Raw genomic sequence first — 16,953 nt, forward strand, 5'->3', positions numbered from 1 at the left:
ATATATATATATATATATAAAAAGATAGCTTACCCAGTCACAGTCTCACCAATGTCTGAAGAATGGCAACAGGTGGAAGATGATAATGCAACGAGAAAGAAACATCTATCCGATGCAGATAGGGAGAGATGAATGTATGCAGTGTGGTCCACATGCCCAAATGAAAAATTTCCTCCAATGGACAATGGAGATGAACTACCAGGGAAAAGGTGAAGTGCCTAATCTGGTGAGAAGACACCTGGAACAAATTACGGGAAGAAGGAGACAAGGAAAAATAAGCTAATTGAGTTAAAAGCCAAACCCAATTGGTAAGAGTGGAAGGAGAAAGGTCAAGAACAGAGGATAATGGCCACAGAATGAAGAGGTGGAAACAAGTACCACAGAAGAAAGCTGTGCAGGCAATATAACAATGACCAGGAGAATAGGTGGGAAGGGAAATCAGTGAGAAGAAGGAATACTCTCACTTGCCATCAAAGTTTTGAGAAGGAAATATAGATCTGAATAAAGTAGAACATATGTAGAATGGTACAGGGTATGTGAAACGTCAATCACAACTAAATCAGACTGATGATGTCCACAGGTCAAGAGGAGAAGGAAATAATTCTGAATGGTTAAGTGAAAAATCAAACATGAGAACAGAGGTTCAAATGAAGGTAAAGTAAAGCAGTGAAGAACCACACTGACATCCCAATCTGGAAGGAGGTTGACTAATCTGAAGGGAATGCAACAACAGTGAAAGGGTAGAAGTAAAAAGTTTACAGAACTGGGAAAAACGAAGAGTGTGAGATAAGACAACCCGATAGCCCACAATAGAGGAGACAAAAGTCCTCTGATCAAACGGCCAAGTGATAAAATCCATAAGAAGAGGAACAGTGGGTCGAGCAGGTGAAAACCACCAGCCCAGAGACCAATGGTCGAAAACGTTCAATTTACATTGATAAACATCCATAGAGGAAGGGTGACTGGAATGTGCTAAATACGAAGCAACTTGCCATGACAATCCAGATCTCCTTATCAACGAATGGATAAAAGCCAGGCATTAGGAAGGGCTGGATGAAATATCAGTGACTGAGGTTAACATAGAAGGGATGGAGGAAGAGGTAATGGTGTGGCAGATTGGAGCAGCTGCAGAAATCAGAATTGTGCTGGCCAGTAAGAAGCAATCAGTAGGACTTGACATGGAGTGGTGTGGATGATCAAAATCATCCTGGGAAGGAGACAGATGGGAGGATACGCATAAAGGTATTTGTTGGTCCAATCCTGGCTGATTGCATCAACAGCCAGTACAAGTAAATGAGGAACTGGAGAACAAAACAGAAGTAACTTAGCATTGAGGGAGGTGGCAAATGCATCCAAGTGAGGAGTACCCCACTGAAGGCATAGCCACTGGAAAACATGAGAATTGAGAGACTACTCTGTCAGATAAATTTTATCCAGTCGAGAAAGACGATCCATGACAAGGTTGAATGCACCTGTAACATTACACAAAAAGATGAATACCGAACGTGTGGGCCCAAAAAAGGAGATCCAAGGTTCAACCACAAAGGGAAATGTTGCTGCCTTTGTAATTGATATAATCTACCACCATAGAATTGTCAGAATGGATCATTTTGATTCCTAGCATGATGTACAGCCAGAAGCTCCAGGATGTTGATATGGTAAGACCTCTCAGCCAGAAACAACTGACTTGAAGTTTCCTGCTGATTGACCCATGCCCCCCCCCCAAACTGTGGAGGGAAGCATCTATGAAGATATGCAAATCTGGACAAGGAGAAGGAAGTGGAATATTTGCTGATGTGTAGAGCTTGTCCAACCACTAATGCAGGTTGTTGACAAGGGAAGGAGGAAGGAAAATGGGAGCATCAAAGGGATCCTGTGCAAGAGACCTCATATTGCTCGACCCAAGGGGATGAGGGTTTCCATAGAAGACCACATCCCCAAAAGCGATAGAACCTCACAAGCAGTTATAGAGTGAGCAGTAAGGGCATAGAGAACTGAAAGCTCTATCAAATGAAGTCTAAGAGGAGAAGGTTTGGCCCAACTGAAATGAGTGTTGAAAAAGACACCCAAGTGACAAAATATTGGATAGGAATAAGGAATGAATTCTCCAACTTGATTAACCAACCCATACGAGCTGCCTCCAAAAGGAGCAGAGGAATGTGATGGGTGGACTCCTGTTCGGAACAAGCTAACAGAAGCCATTTGTCCATGTAATGGTGTAAGCGCAACCTCCAAAAATGCATATTTTGGGCAAAAGCCTTAACCACTCAACAAAAAACATATGGGGCTTAAGCAACCCTGAAAGGTAGGGCACAGAATTGATGCACTACCTTATGATGAACCAACCAAAGATAGAGCCTCAATCAATGGAAGATGTAGATAAGCATTCGAGACATCTACCTCGGTAATCCATACACCTGGAGACAAAGCCCACCTGAGAGTGAGAAAAGACTCCATGGTAAAGCGAGGCAGAACTAAAAATTGATTGAGTTAGGAGATCGATCACAGGCTGCCAGTCCCCAGTTTTCTTAGGTACCACAATCAGTCTGGAATAAAAATCTGGAGAAGCAAGAGGTACAGATTTGATGGCTTCCTGGGAGAGAAAATTCTGTACTATCTCTGACAGATGTTGACTGGTGGTAAGATTCCAAGGCAACAGAGGAGGGGAAAGAAAATAGATGACAAGTCCCTCGGATAATAATCCAAAGATCTGTGGTGAAATTGCACCATAGGGGAACAAAATTGGTCAAGTGAGCCCCCACTGGGCCAGCACTCACAGTATAGTCATCGGTATTGTTGGCAATGTGTCCATCTTCATCAAATAATATGATGAGTGGAGGAACCCCCGAGAGGTAGGAACTGGTAGAGGCTGGAAAAAAGTGGGACGGGAAACAGAAATAGTGGATTGTCTAAGCTCAGAATGAGACAAACAATCAACCAAAGATGAAAGGGTCAATTGCTGTCTCATAGATTCCACACAGGATTCTAAAGTCTCAGGAATATCTCCGAAAATAGACTGTTGGAGAAAAGGGGCCATCTGTAACTCCTGAAAATATGTAGGTGGTAAACAAACTGGGAACAACACAGTGTCTCTCTTCAGAAGATCCCAACAACAGAGGTACCACATGTGTGAGGAAAGGACCAAAGAAAACAAATGTGCTAATGTGGAGGTGATAAAGTAGAGGTTATCCCTCGAAAAACCCTCAGGATCTTGGAGGAGTGCCTCCAAAAGTAGGTGGATGGTGGAAGTCAACAGGGTAAGACAAAGGTGTAAAAACTGGGCCTTGGATAAATGAACAGGCCTGCCCCCTCACATGGGCAAAAGCAATTCCAACTGTTGAGAACCAAGAAATTGAAACTCAGCCTAGAGGGTAAGGCACATTAGTGCCCTCATACATCCTAATATCTGGGGAAGGGAGAAATACAAAATACTGAGAGGAGGGGATATCATGTAACAAGGAAGGAAGAGAATTATAAATTGGGGAAATTAATAAAGCAGAACATACCTGAAAAATCATGTCCAAAAAAGCCATATTAAGCCTAACATATTCTGCAGTACGGGCATAGGAAGACATGGAAAAATCAGGTGGAGGAAAAAGGCCGTCAACTTCCCCGTTGTCCTGAACAGATTCGGCATGTTCAGGACAAAAATGGGCAACATCAGGAAAATAAGGTTAACTCATATAACAATCAATCACTTGTCGAATGAGAGGCGATAATTCCATGGCGAGTTCCCCCTACCTGCAACCTGTGTAAGTGTGCTGGAAGATTACCTACGAAGTCTTAACTTGGATTTTGGAATCCATCCTTAAAGTTGAATAACTAAACAGAATAGTGTTAGAATAAATAAATGAACAACTAGAAAAAAAGTTATCCTTATGTTTGCAAACATTTGAAAAATTAGAACAAAAAGTCCACTTCGGAATAAATTACAAAACAGTTCAATTAACATTGAAAAATAAATTGCAAAAATTCACTATGTTTGAAAAAAAAACAATTGAAGAGCACAATGAATAATGTCTTGACATGAGCACTGCCAAACAAGAAGTGGTAGTTTGGTAGAATTGAATAAAGATAGTCATGTACGTCAGTAGGGTGTGTTGCACTCCTATTGGTGGAGGATTGTTGCATGATGATTTACACACGAGATGCAGTTGACCCATGTTGATCTTGGGGTACGTAGGAGCTCAAGGCTTGTGGCATGCAAAAGATGTTTTGCATATAGAGGGCAGCACTGAACAAGAATAGCTGTATCTATGAGAGGAGGAAATATACTGTGTTGGAAAGAGGTTTTTTTTATGCTGCTTTCTGCCATACATTGGCCCCACAATGGTTCATTGGTAAGTCTGAGGGCTTATAACCCTAAAAAAATTGGATTTTGATACCTGCTCATCAGATAGCCCATTTGTGTAGCTTTGTGCTTAACAACAAACAAAACTTTCATAACTTATTTACCAGTGAATGGTATGGTATTATGGAGTTTGCATTCAATGCACAGTGCATTAGAAAATCCAGGTAGTTGAAAATAAATTTGACTTAAGTCTTACCATGTTTGTTTTGTGAATATATATATATATATATATATGTGTGTGTGTGTGTACACATATACACAGTATAAATTACCATAAGTTGTAAGATAGCAAGCTACCAGATAGTAGTTGTCCCATTTCCACACATTGTACATATGAATTTGAATTCCATTGTACTCTGTTCCATATGGTTTATTAAGGTCAGATGTCAAAAGGGAAGGAATTCAGAGAGTATCTAAGTTGTTATTTGATGCAGCATTACTGGTGTAAGTATCTGAGACACTTCAGCTTGCCTTTCATAGCTAAATACACCAGTAATTGACTCATTTTTACTAAATACACTATGGTTAATGTATTTAAGAAATGGAAGACTATTGGATGTGCTAAACAAAATATTAATTTCATGGTCCATACAAACATTGAAACATTTTATTAGTGCTAACATGTCCTTTATGCACAAATAACCTAGGATTCATTAAAGCACGCAGTACAAAAGGTACATTTGTCATCCCAGCTGTGTAGAGTGGGGGGGGGGGTAGTATTACAGTGTAGGCTGCTCTAGCTGGTTAAGAATTGCTTCTTATAATATATTCCAAATAATGCTACACTGTCAACAATGAAAAAGTTTATAGAGAATCACACTTATTTTAGCATGCTTATGCACCATACCAAACTGCATGTCACATTTAGCAGTGTTTTGGCCAGTTCAAATCCCTGACCTGATTCCAACTAAACCACATTGAGGCATTTAAGAATATCACTTGAAAGACATACCTTGAAATTCATTTTACTTAACAGGTGCTTTGCAAGAGAAGTGGTGGTCTATTCTGCTAAATGTATAATATTGACCAGTGTCAAGTGTTAATAGCTGGTTCAAGGTTATTGTTAATGTTAAACAACACAGCATTTCTTTCCATGGTGTACCTTTCTAATACTCTTTATAGAATTTAGTTACACACAGTCATAAACATAGATACACAAAAGATATTTTGTTAAAATGTTAGGTGCAATTAATGGTTACAAATTACATGAAAAACTCATTTTTCTCAGGCAACATTTTAAATGATTAGAATATGGATTAAGCAGTGTTTGATTTATTCACTCACAATGTAAATAAAATGTGGATTTGAACTTAGTTTAGAAAGAAGACTAGGAATTAATATGAAGTAGCAAAAGTTAGAAAGTTGTTTCCCATTCTGTGCTATTCCTTTCTTTTTGTCATATTTTGGAAGAAGTGGTAAGATACTCTGTATAAAGTAGTTTATGAATTATTTTGGCATTGTGTTTATTTTCTACACCACTTGTTAATACAAAAGTGTTTAAAGTGCTTCTTGCTGTACATTATTCACTTGTTTGCTTTTATCATTCATTAATTAGCAGGTGTAAGATATTACAGACATTTATATTTCAGTCTTTACTTCCAGAAGTAAAATACAGAAATAAAGATAACTTTTTTTTATATATTAATGCAAATCTTCCTGGTACTAATTAGTTTGAAATATGTTCTTTTATTTCACTGAACTTAAGTAAATATTTTACACAAAAGTCAGAACTGCAATTCTTCCAGTTCTTTCAAAAGTTCACTTTCCTTCTTGATTTTTTCCAGCTAAAAAAAACAACAAAAAACAGTAAGATGCAAGGAAATTATGTAACTTACAAGTAGAGATAATGAAAATAACTGTTTAAACATGTGACCATGAGTAGTTTAAAAATGTATCTAAGATGAGTTATATATGAAGTCCTTAATCTGTCAGGTTTCTTTGAACACAGATATTATTGATAAATAGTAACTATGCAACACTAATTTCATTGCAGACACTGACACAAGCTATATCGTTTAAGTGATATTGATCCACAATTTTTTATGATATTTGTTTAAGAACAGATGGACAACAAAATAATACAGTAACTCTGAACTGTCAATTTGAAACTTTGTTGTAGTGAAAAAGCAATTTAAACTTGAACAGAGTTCTTCAAATACCTATAGAATGATAGGTTTCTCTTTTGTGAGTGTAAAACACTTAAAAACACTATTTCGATTTTCGATACCTTACTACTATAAAGGCTTAGTTTGGTCTGAAGTTTCATTGGTGGTAGTGTCCAGGGTCACTGATGAGGAGTGGAATTCTCCGAAACTAGTCTGGCTCACAGACACCCCCCCCCCAATGAAAGAATAGACCATTCCAAGCTTTTACTTATTGTTAAACAAATGTTTAAACAACTTTATTCGATAAGTCCAATGATTAAATGTCTTAATTACAACTCATTTTAAACTACTGTAATATCCTACTTAAAATGTTCGTGTTAGGGACATAATCTTAAAACTGGATACTTAATGACTCTGTTATGCAATATTTCCATTCATACAAACAACATCAAGAAACTATATTCTAATAGTCAATGAGATATTTTATTATGAAACATTTTCAGGGCTGCAACCCACAAAAGAAACAGTATTTAATATCATGGTGTATGGATAACTGCATCCTGCTCTGAAGGAAAAATTTCACCACTGAGTTAAAGATTAATAGAAAAGCAACAAATACTTATTTTCCACATATTAAGAAAAATAAATTTAAGAGTTGAATTTTATCTAATAAAACTTTTATTATTTAATTATATACACAAAAATCTTCCTAAATTACAAATTTTGATCCTGAGTGTAATTTCAATACAAGTGTAATTTTACTGATTTTAGTCTCTCATTTTTTTCTCATGCCTGGTTATCATGGTGTGATATAATACCTCTACCTCAACTATAAGTAATAGGCTACTGACAAACAAATAATTAAAGCTCTTGTTCTGTTCTTTCAATTGTATAAGCCAATCTGATTTCAACTGCAGCGGGAACTTACGTAGAGATTGGAACAAAGTGATAAAAACTTGATTTGCTGATACGTTGCTTTTATAAAAGATGTTTGTGAATAACTTCTACAAATTATGGTCCTACTTTTTTAAAGCTTGCTTTATCATTTTATACTTTATTTCAATTATGATATTGCAGTGTGATTAGAAATGTTTTTCTTGGAACATGACGGAATAGGTTTAGATAGATAATTCTGCAATTTATTGTTTCAAGTTTCATTTTGCCTTGTTTACATTAGGTATATTAGCCTAAGTAACTTCTTGAAATAGGCAAATAAAATAAAACAAACAAACATATATATATATCAATGAATATAAATGAGTGTAAACTTATTACATATGTTAAATGAAACTGCTGATTAACAACTTAAATAGTCACCTTACATATAATTTAGGTATTTTTATTGTATCCCAGTGATTATAAACATCATAAAACTAAGTGTTTTTTGAAATCAACACAAAGTTGAAATTTAGTTTTCAAAAACAGAAACTTTATAAAAAAGTTTATAAAAATATAGAAATACATAAAAAGCACCAATTGAATTTTACAACAAAGGTAAACATTTTTAATCGCTTCTTTAAAAAACATATCACAATGAAATATTTTCTAATCATCAAAGCTGTGAATTCATATAAATATCCCATTAAAAACAAAATATTTTATGTGTAGAAGCTACATAATCTGTAGGAAGTACATCATGTTTCAAAATATTTCATCCAGTAGATGTGCTATATCATACAGTAAGGCATTTTAGAGTTAAACAGCAGGTTGCTTGTCCAGGGTAATGATATATTATCTTTGTTGCTAAAAGTTGAGTTACTTTAAACTATCTTAAACAGATGTCAGGTCTACAAGGATTTTGGTTTCTCAAGAGCATAGGGAAGAGGGAGGTATAAATTTTTACCAGAGCTATTAAATTTTGCTTTTGTTATGATTTGAAATATAATAAGTTGAAAGCTATCTTCACTAATGATAATTGCACAAATAAGTGTTATGGCATTTCAACATATGATATAAGGAAAAAAATGTATGTTAATTCAGTTTGAAATAAAATTGGTAAATTATAAAAACACAAGTTTTTTATAGGCTCACTGGATAAAAAAACCACATTATTTGGACCAAAGTAGGTGTCTTATGTCTTTCCAAAGAATACTTACTAATTTATTAAGATTTTGTTACTGGTTTGTTTACCATTAAATTGAGAAAACTTTATCCTTTACTCCAAAGTCATGTTTTTAATATACATGGGTAAGTGATACTACCAGTCAGTCAATAACCCACCAAAACACCAATTAACTAAAAGGACCACTTTCAAAATATAGGTTTTTACAAGTTCACTGTAAACATGCCATGCAAAATTGTTTTCACAGTATAGGCTGTTGCTAAATAATTTTACTATGGTATAAAGAAAATACTGATTATAGAGGGTTTGTCGCATTTTAAGTACGTTTTAAACAATGACAAGCTAGTTATCATGTTCTGGCTTTAAACTGATCATAGCTTAATTGAAGATGACAGCCATTAAAGTGCATGCACAAGCGAATCTCTCCTAACAGACATGGTGAGAAAAATGTATTTTCTTTTTTTTAGTAACGTTTTCAATACACAATAATAGCAACTAAGAGTTTAAGTTGGTAAGTAAAGTTTCTATTTTAGAGACAAAAAAAGTAATGACCACAGCAATGTAACTGAATTTTTAAAACTACACTGGAGTATATGCTTATCTCAGATCATTGCTGTATACAAATTACCCAATATGTTGCTCATAGTTTGAAGTTATGTTCAATATCATAATTTTTTTAATTAAGAGAAAGAATATTAATGAAATTTGGCTCATGCTCAGTAGGGTGTCTACCTCTTGATAAAGCCATAAGGTGAAATGATGAGGAAATACAGAACTTTCACTGGAAACTGGCTGTATCTCTTCATTAAACACATTTATATTCCAGTGTGCACTACACTACCTGAATGTCTTAATTTATTGAATAGTTAATTTTATTATCACTTTGATACAATCTCATCATTTGACTACTATAAATTTATTGTAAATTAATAAAGAAAAAGTATTTATGTTTAGCTAAATTACTATTCAAAACATAACATATTTAGTTTTAAGTATTTAGTATAACATATTTAGTTTACAATCACTACTAAATAATAATTTGCTAAACTCAGATCCACCCTTTAAAAATACTAAAAATATTCAGTTTAGAAAGGCTAAGATATTAAAACACAAAACTTGCTATGTTTGAGTCTTTAGGCCTACAAAGAAGATGAATCTTTTAATTTTTTTTATAAAGATCTAAGACTGACTGACCTCCAGCACCAGCAAAGACAATCCTTGGACCTTTGTAGTGGTTGGTGATGTATTCTACTAAATCCTGTCGACTGATGCTTCTACAGGGGACATAATGATGTATACCAACATTTTAATTCAAATTTTCAAGATCAATTCAGTGCTTCTTATCAACTTACCTTATCATTTAGAATTTTAATAAGGTTCTATCAATTGTACAAAATAAGGCCAGTTTCCTACAGACCATTCCAGCCAATAACAATGAACAATGTGTGTTAAAAATGTATGAAATTTTAAAAAATATATGCAATTTCACATTAAATTAATTTAAACAAGCAAAAAGATTAAATTTTAACTGTTACAATGTTAAATCTTTATCACTCATTTATTAGCAAATAAGTGAACAAAACAGTACAAGTTACTGTGACTGGATTTTGTATCTAAAATTACTTCATAATACAGAATGATAATTAATGAGCATACAAAAAATATGAATACAAAAATAAAGACAAAAACAAATAAAAGGGCATAATTTCTGTTTCTTACTCTGCAACAAATCACATTTACAGCCACATACACACACAAAGAACTATGTTTTCTGTTTAAGATCTCTTATATTCTGAGAAGGAATTTTTATAATATAAAAAAATTATTTTAATTTATACCTATGTATCAAGAAGTTAATAATCTTATAAACCAGAGACGACTTTTAACAAGCAGCTTCAGTATATAAACTTTTATACAACTACACTTATAATGTGGGTACTTGTACATACTTGTCTTCATCATTCAGTCTCAAAGTTGACAAGGTGTAAAATCATAGGTTAATTACACACATTCAGACAAGTGGTAATAATATTAAATATGTTGTCAAAAGCCGAACATCACTAGAACAATAAGATCCTGTAGTCAGGACATTTGTAAATGCAAAGCAGACAACCACAACATTGGCTAAAACATTTGGAAATACAAGTTACACTTTAACAAGGTATTTTATAAATACTTCTTATAATACTATAACAATTCTCAACTTTAATTATTATTTGGATGCAGGAGTAAAAAGTGATGGTACTCAAATGTGCATACAATAAAGGATTTTGCTCATATGCATAATTTATAATATAATTTACTAAAAAAAGTACATACAGCCATTGTTTTGATGGTTTTTAAAGAAACAAATATATATATATATTAAATATGCAACTACATTAAAAATACCATAGCTGTAAATGCACCTCATATGTTGTTTTCTTTTAATTCACAGTTCACTGGATAACAAAAAGGCACTGTATGTCCCAAGATCAGGGGCAGGTGCCAATCACAGCATATTAGCCAATAAAAAGTGTCACTTGGATATATTTATCATTAATGACCAATCATACAAACCACACAGCTAGATGACACTATCCAATTGGTTTAGCTCTTTCCATATGGGGTCAGGCAATGTGACCAATTGTGTAGTCACAAAGTAACAATAAAATTTTCGATACTATAACTTTTAACATATTTTGAGGGTCTGACTTTCTAATTTACATCTCTGTAAACAAACAGACAGTAGGCTATAAAAAATTACACTTTACCTTGGTAATATACATATATATACATGTATATTATAATAAGTAATTTATGATAAACTCCATACTTCAGAGATGGGTTGTAAATAAATACGAGAATAGACAAAACCTAGAGAACACACATCACAATTCTCATACAAGTGGAGATTGAAGATTTATTTACATTTTTCCTTCTAAAATTAAGAAATTAAAAACTTATATAATATTATTTGATTTATTAACTATGTTTGATGCCAAATTTATTCATATATATATACATATATATATACTGATAATAAAGTAGCTTCATTAAATTTTGAATGTAACTGTGTAAAACATCATGATGTGCACTTTAACTTACCTGTAGCAAGAGGGTTAATACTGATTGAAATCCAAGCTACTAAATAACTTCTCCTCAGAGCTTGTTACAAACAATAACTAATGTTGTTAGGTCGTTTATTGGTTCATTTGAAAATATTTAATAATTCTTTAGATTCCGTGAGTCATATGTCTGCTTTTTAACAGTACCATGCAAGGCATGCAGGCTGAATGAAAAGCAGATCATATAAGTCCCGATACTGAATACCAACAATAAAGTAAGTCCCAGTACTGAGAATTGGCAGAATTTCACTCACTTGGATAAAATTAATGTGATATTGGCTGCCTTCAGGGATTAACCCACCAATTTTTCAAGTGCAGCCTATGGCAGATGAAATGGAAAAATTTGAAGAATTAAACATTTAGGGGGAAGTTTCATCTATATATAGTTTAACTAACTCTTTCCACCCGGGCTCAGTCCATGGGACCGACTTCGTAAACATTTTGTGCTTGTTATACTTTCATGCTATAGCTTTTTAATTAGTAAGCGAATGTTAACAAAATTTGGCAGTTTAACAGTAAACATTACAATGCTTTCATGCACAAAATATCTAATTTCTTTATTAAGTCTTTTAAGGTTTTTTAAGCTATGTTTCTCTCATACCTTTTTTTTTTCTTTTCACATCTTGCCTATCTATCATTCAAAGTAATTTTCATCTTAACATTAAAAACCCTTTTATGCATCAGAAAATTTTGAAATTTCACATGCAAAATCTTTATAATGTCCAAATAGTTATCAAATGTTTCTTAAGAAAAACTATATTTTACCTCTTATTTTCAGTAATTAATTTCTGTACGGGTTCGATACCATTGACCAATCCCGCAACCACCATAAAAAAATTAGGAAATAAACAAATTATGCATCTTTCATTCCAGAATGAACAAAAATTATAACACGAAAATATATATGTTTAGACGAAATAGCTTAAATCTCATAACATTATAGATTTATGTATATTTATTATATTGACCTTTCACCGTGCCTGGCTAACAATACAGAAGTTACAATGACGTGGCTCATGTGCACTCATGTTACATGACCTTTGGTCTGTACAAAGTAGCTTGTCTTGGCTGTGTTGTAGCAGACTAGTATTTTGTAAAATACAGTCACATTTCAATTATTATACATTATATATTTATATATATTTGCTATTTTGATATTAGTTCTTTAAGTTATTTTTCCTAAAACATAGAACAATAAATAAAGTAAAGCAAACAATTATCTCTTCTAGTTGTGACCTTTGTACTTGATTGCTGCTTGATGTAGGTTGCTAAGCCTTTAAAAATTTTGCACGTGGAGGTCATGAAACAAAATATTTTTTTTAGGTTTTATATATATATATTCTTGAATAATTTAAAAATCATAAATTACTACATCAACACCATATAATTCTACTATAATTTATCAAACATAGTAACTAAGCTGTATTGGGGTCTAAAAAAATATGAAAATTCGAGCAGACTAAAGACACAACCTACCTCATTTAAGTCTTGATTTAAAAGAAAGAAATGATGCTAGGTATGTTAGAAAGGCTTAGAAAACCACTAGGGGAACATTCTAAGCTTCTGATTGTTTATCCATGTCATATATAGAAGTGTTTATAAGGGAGCATTTCCAAAAATAGAAGGAGATGAGCAGGGTGTCACATGTTTGATTTATTATGTGAGCAATATCTTAGCAAGTAAAAAAGATAAGACCTTCTTATTTTATATTCAAGCTTGTCAACATCTGTAATTTGAGTTTCTAATATATATGAAATTATAGACTTTGTATTTTGACTTCACAAACATCTAATTTGAACCAGTGCTGCATTCAACATACCACGTGACACACAAAAAATCGATGTTTATCTGTGTTTTTTCATATTTACTTTTAAATTAACAAATTGAGTAATATATATTTCTAAAAGTTGAATTATAATCTACAGTTCGATACCAAACTTATTGACATAAATTCATGAAATACTAATTCAATAAAATTTTGAATGTGAGTCAACAAACGAGATGACATGGCCTTTCACCTGTAATTCATATCAAAAGGGTTACGTTAAGCCTTATCCTAGGTAAGCCCTATCTATATAGTTCTACTACATAAATACCTTAGCTTTATAACCTTATACTAAGTTAACAGTCTAGCTAGCCCTAAGAAACCTTCACACATTCAGACCACCAGTAAAATGTCATACTTTCCCTCTTTCAAAACAGTTCAAAAACCTAAGACTTCAGCCACTTACACATGTATGAAATATATTTTATTTTTAAGAATAAACAAACTTAAAACACTCTGGATAATACAGCTGTATGTATATGATTGCTTAACATGCTTCTGCTTAATGCTTAACATGTTAGACCCATAAAAAAATCTGTAATTGTAAAATAATTAATTGCACAATTTTAGTGGAGATACATTCACATAAATTCATATACCTTGTAAAAAATTACAAATATAAAAACATATGACAAAACAAAATCATATGACCTTACTTCTCAGTAAAAAAATAAAGGAAACCCAAAACTGCAGAAGTTTGTGAAGTTTCTATAACTTTTGTTTTATATATATACGTATATGGAAAAACTCTGTTCCCATATTTCACTGTAATCCAAATGAACTACAACACAACTACTCAAGCCAAGGGCACACCAGATTCATTATTATAAAATTAAATTAGTCTGCATGGTAGAAACATGTAAAAGTCTTCATGTTTTACTGTTACAAAAAAAGACAGTCTTGTTTCTAATATTTTTCAAACAACAATGTAATAAAAATGTTTCAAAAAAATAATGTCTATTTCATTAATTTTTGGAAACTCAGGTGCTTATGTCATTACCGTCTACATGCATTTTTGCTCGAAAAAGGTAGATTCACTCAAAACAAAGAAATAAATTGGGTGAAACATTAATATTGCTCTGTTATTCTTTTCTTCACCTGCAGCTTTTATGATGAGTTTTCACCTTCAACATACTCATGTATAAAACTAAACTACATTTTGCATGTACTTGTTAGATTCATACTTTGGATACACATGCAATGGGTATGAACATGAATGTGACATCATGTGAGAAGAACGAGGAATTAACTCTCTCAATATGGGCTTGGTCAATTTGACCGACAACGTGACCTCTTTGTACTCATATAAAGTCTTTATAGATTTGATACTACTAACTTTTAATATAGTATGTATATCTTCTCAAAATTTGGCAATCTTTCACATACAAAAAATCTTATTTTTTTTATCAAGTATTTCAAATAAACTAAAAAAAAATTGTATTTATTTTGAATAGTCCATGAGCAAAGTGATTTTCATGTTAAGACCATAAATACTTTTCTTCATCTCAAAAATCTCAGATTTGATTTGTGTAATCTCTAAAACCTCCTAAATACATTTCAAATATTTATTTTCAGTAAAACTTTATATTTTATGTTATTTTCTCCACCTAAACTCTATACAATGTTGGTCAATTTGACCGACCTCATAACCACCAAAAAAAAAATCGAAGTAAATCTAAATTACCCTTTTTGTCTTTCTAGAATGACTTCAAATTGTAACATGAAACTACATTCATTTATCCTCAGTAGCTTTAAACTCTTAACAATATACATCTATTTATAATTACATTTTTATTGTTTTATTGCCCTTTGAATTGTGTTATAAGTTGTAACTCACTTGGAGAACATGGAGATCACGTTACACTATTGAATTACATTACCCATGAGCTGCTCTCGTGCATGCCTCGTGAAACAGTTTTATTATATTATTATTTATTTTACCTAATCTACCCTTAACTAACCTAAAGATTTTTACATTTTAGTTACTTTTATAATAATAAATAAAGAATAAAGAAATAAAGTACCTACCCGAATCTTCTTTCTTGCTGTCAATTGTTGATGACACATAACCCAATTTTTTATACTAATGGTAGTAATACACTAAATAATTTTTTTAAATTAAATAATGCACAAAAGAACATAGAATAATATGATTCAAAAAAAAAGAAAATTTCCCTTAACTCTCAAAAGTTTTTATGGCTTTCTAACTGTGCGAGAAGAACTGCTATAAAATCATCCAAACTAGTCATTATCTTTCCCGTTGGAACAAAGCTTGGATTAAGAGTGAAAGTGACAATTCTCCATTCCAAAAACAAGGTTATATAACATGTCATTTGATAGATAAAAAACTTAGCTTTCTATTGGCTATAGATAATACAGAATTAGACATACGAGAAAACTATCAACAAATCCTGAAGGAGAGGTTGTGAAAGGTGGGTGTGACAAGAGGGAATATTAAAAGGCAATATTTAAAAAAATATTGAATTTCCCCTATTGCAACACGTGACACATTTTCTCTAAGCATCTTCTCATCTATTTTATTCACTTCCAATAAGAATGAAATTCAATGTAAATTACTCACTATAAAATCATTATTGCTCAGATAAACCATAATTTTTTATAGCCTTCAATTTTGTTTGTTTACAGAGCTATCAAATTGAAAAACAGATCAAGAACTTAGAACTTATATACTATTAAAATATGGATTATTAGCTAAGATTTTGTGCTATACTAATTGGTATAACATAAACAAAATCTAGATTAATAGAATTTTTAATGTAAGTCACTAAAACCTTGTGATATGCACAGTAAAGGATGTCCATTGCGATAGGATTAAGACATCAGAGACAATTAAAAGACAATATCATAAATACAAATAACTGATTACAACCAATTATTCTAGACATTTTGTGTATGATCATGTCAACTACAACATTTCTTCCAAACAACTTATGATACAGGTAGCATTACATGCAACTCTGAAATAAAGAACTGGTTCGTTTGTGAATTTGTTATTTTATCCTGCATTTCTTCCTAAGTAATGTGAGTAGAACTATTAAGTATTCATACTTGATGTTTTCAGTGGGTCCCAAGATGGTCCTACCAAGAGGTGTTCCTTGGTATGCTACAGCATGCAGATGGTCAAATACCACTTCCTGTAAGTTTGTTTCTACCTCCTGCATCTCCCGTAGAATGACCCCTCGCTCCCTCTCAATCTCTTGCTCTCCAAATTTACTGTTCTGAATAATGTCTGCCAGAATTTCTACAGCTAATGGACACACCAAAGAAATAATTTATTAGCAAGCCCTTCTTCCTTAAAATAGAGCCACTCATTATAAATTAGGCATTCTAATTTAAATCAACAAAAATACAGAATGTCTTAAATCTCCAAGTTATTACTTGTAAACTGAGCATGCAGTGTTTGTAATTGTAAGACACATTCAGATTTGAAGCAAAGAAGTGAAAAATGATTTTTAAAACTTGTATAGATTACTAAAATTAAC

The 16,953-nt window shown here is 32.5% G+C and overlaps 1 protein-coding gene across 1 annotated transcript in view; it reads right to left on the minus strand.

Annotated features, from left to right (window-relative positions):
• Positions 1–16,953, minus strand: part of LOC106457763 (mitochondrial-processing peptidase subunit beta-like) — a 52,922-nt gene that overhangs the window by 26,154 nt on the left and 9,815 nt on the right. Inside the window, exons 4-5 of the mRNA XM_013917208.2 lie at positions 16,520–16,718; positions 9,713–9,792 (exon numbers count right to left, since the gene is read on the minus strand). Of these exons, the coding sequence (XP_013772662.1) occupies positions 9,713–9,792; positions 16,520–16,718 (279 nt within the window). The remainder of the gene's footprint in view (positions 1–9,712; positions 9,793–16,519; positions 16,719–16,953) is intronic.

The sequence above is a fragment of the Limulus polyphemus genome, unplaced genomic scaffold, assembly GCF_000517525.1.
Source record: "Limulus polyphemus unplaced genomic scaffold, Limulus_polyphemus-2.1.2 Scaffold371, whole genome shotgun sequence".
Taxonomy (NCBI): Eukaryota; Metazoa; Arthropoda; class Merostomata; order Xiphosura; family Limulidae; genus Limulus; species Limulus polyphemus.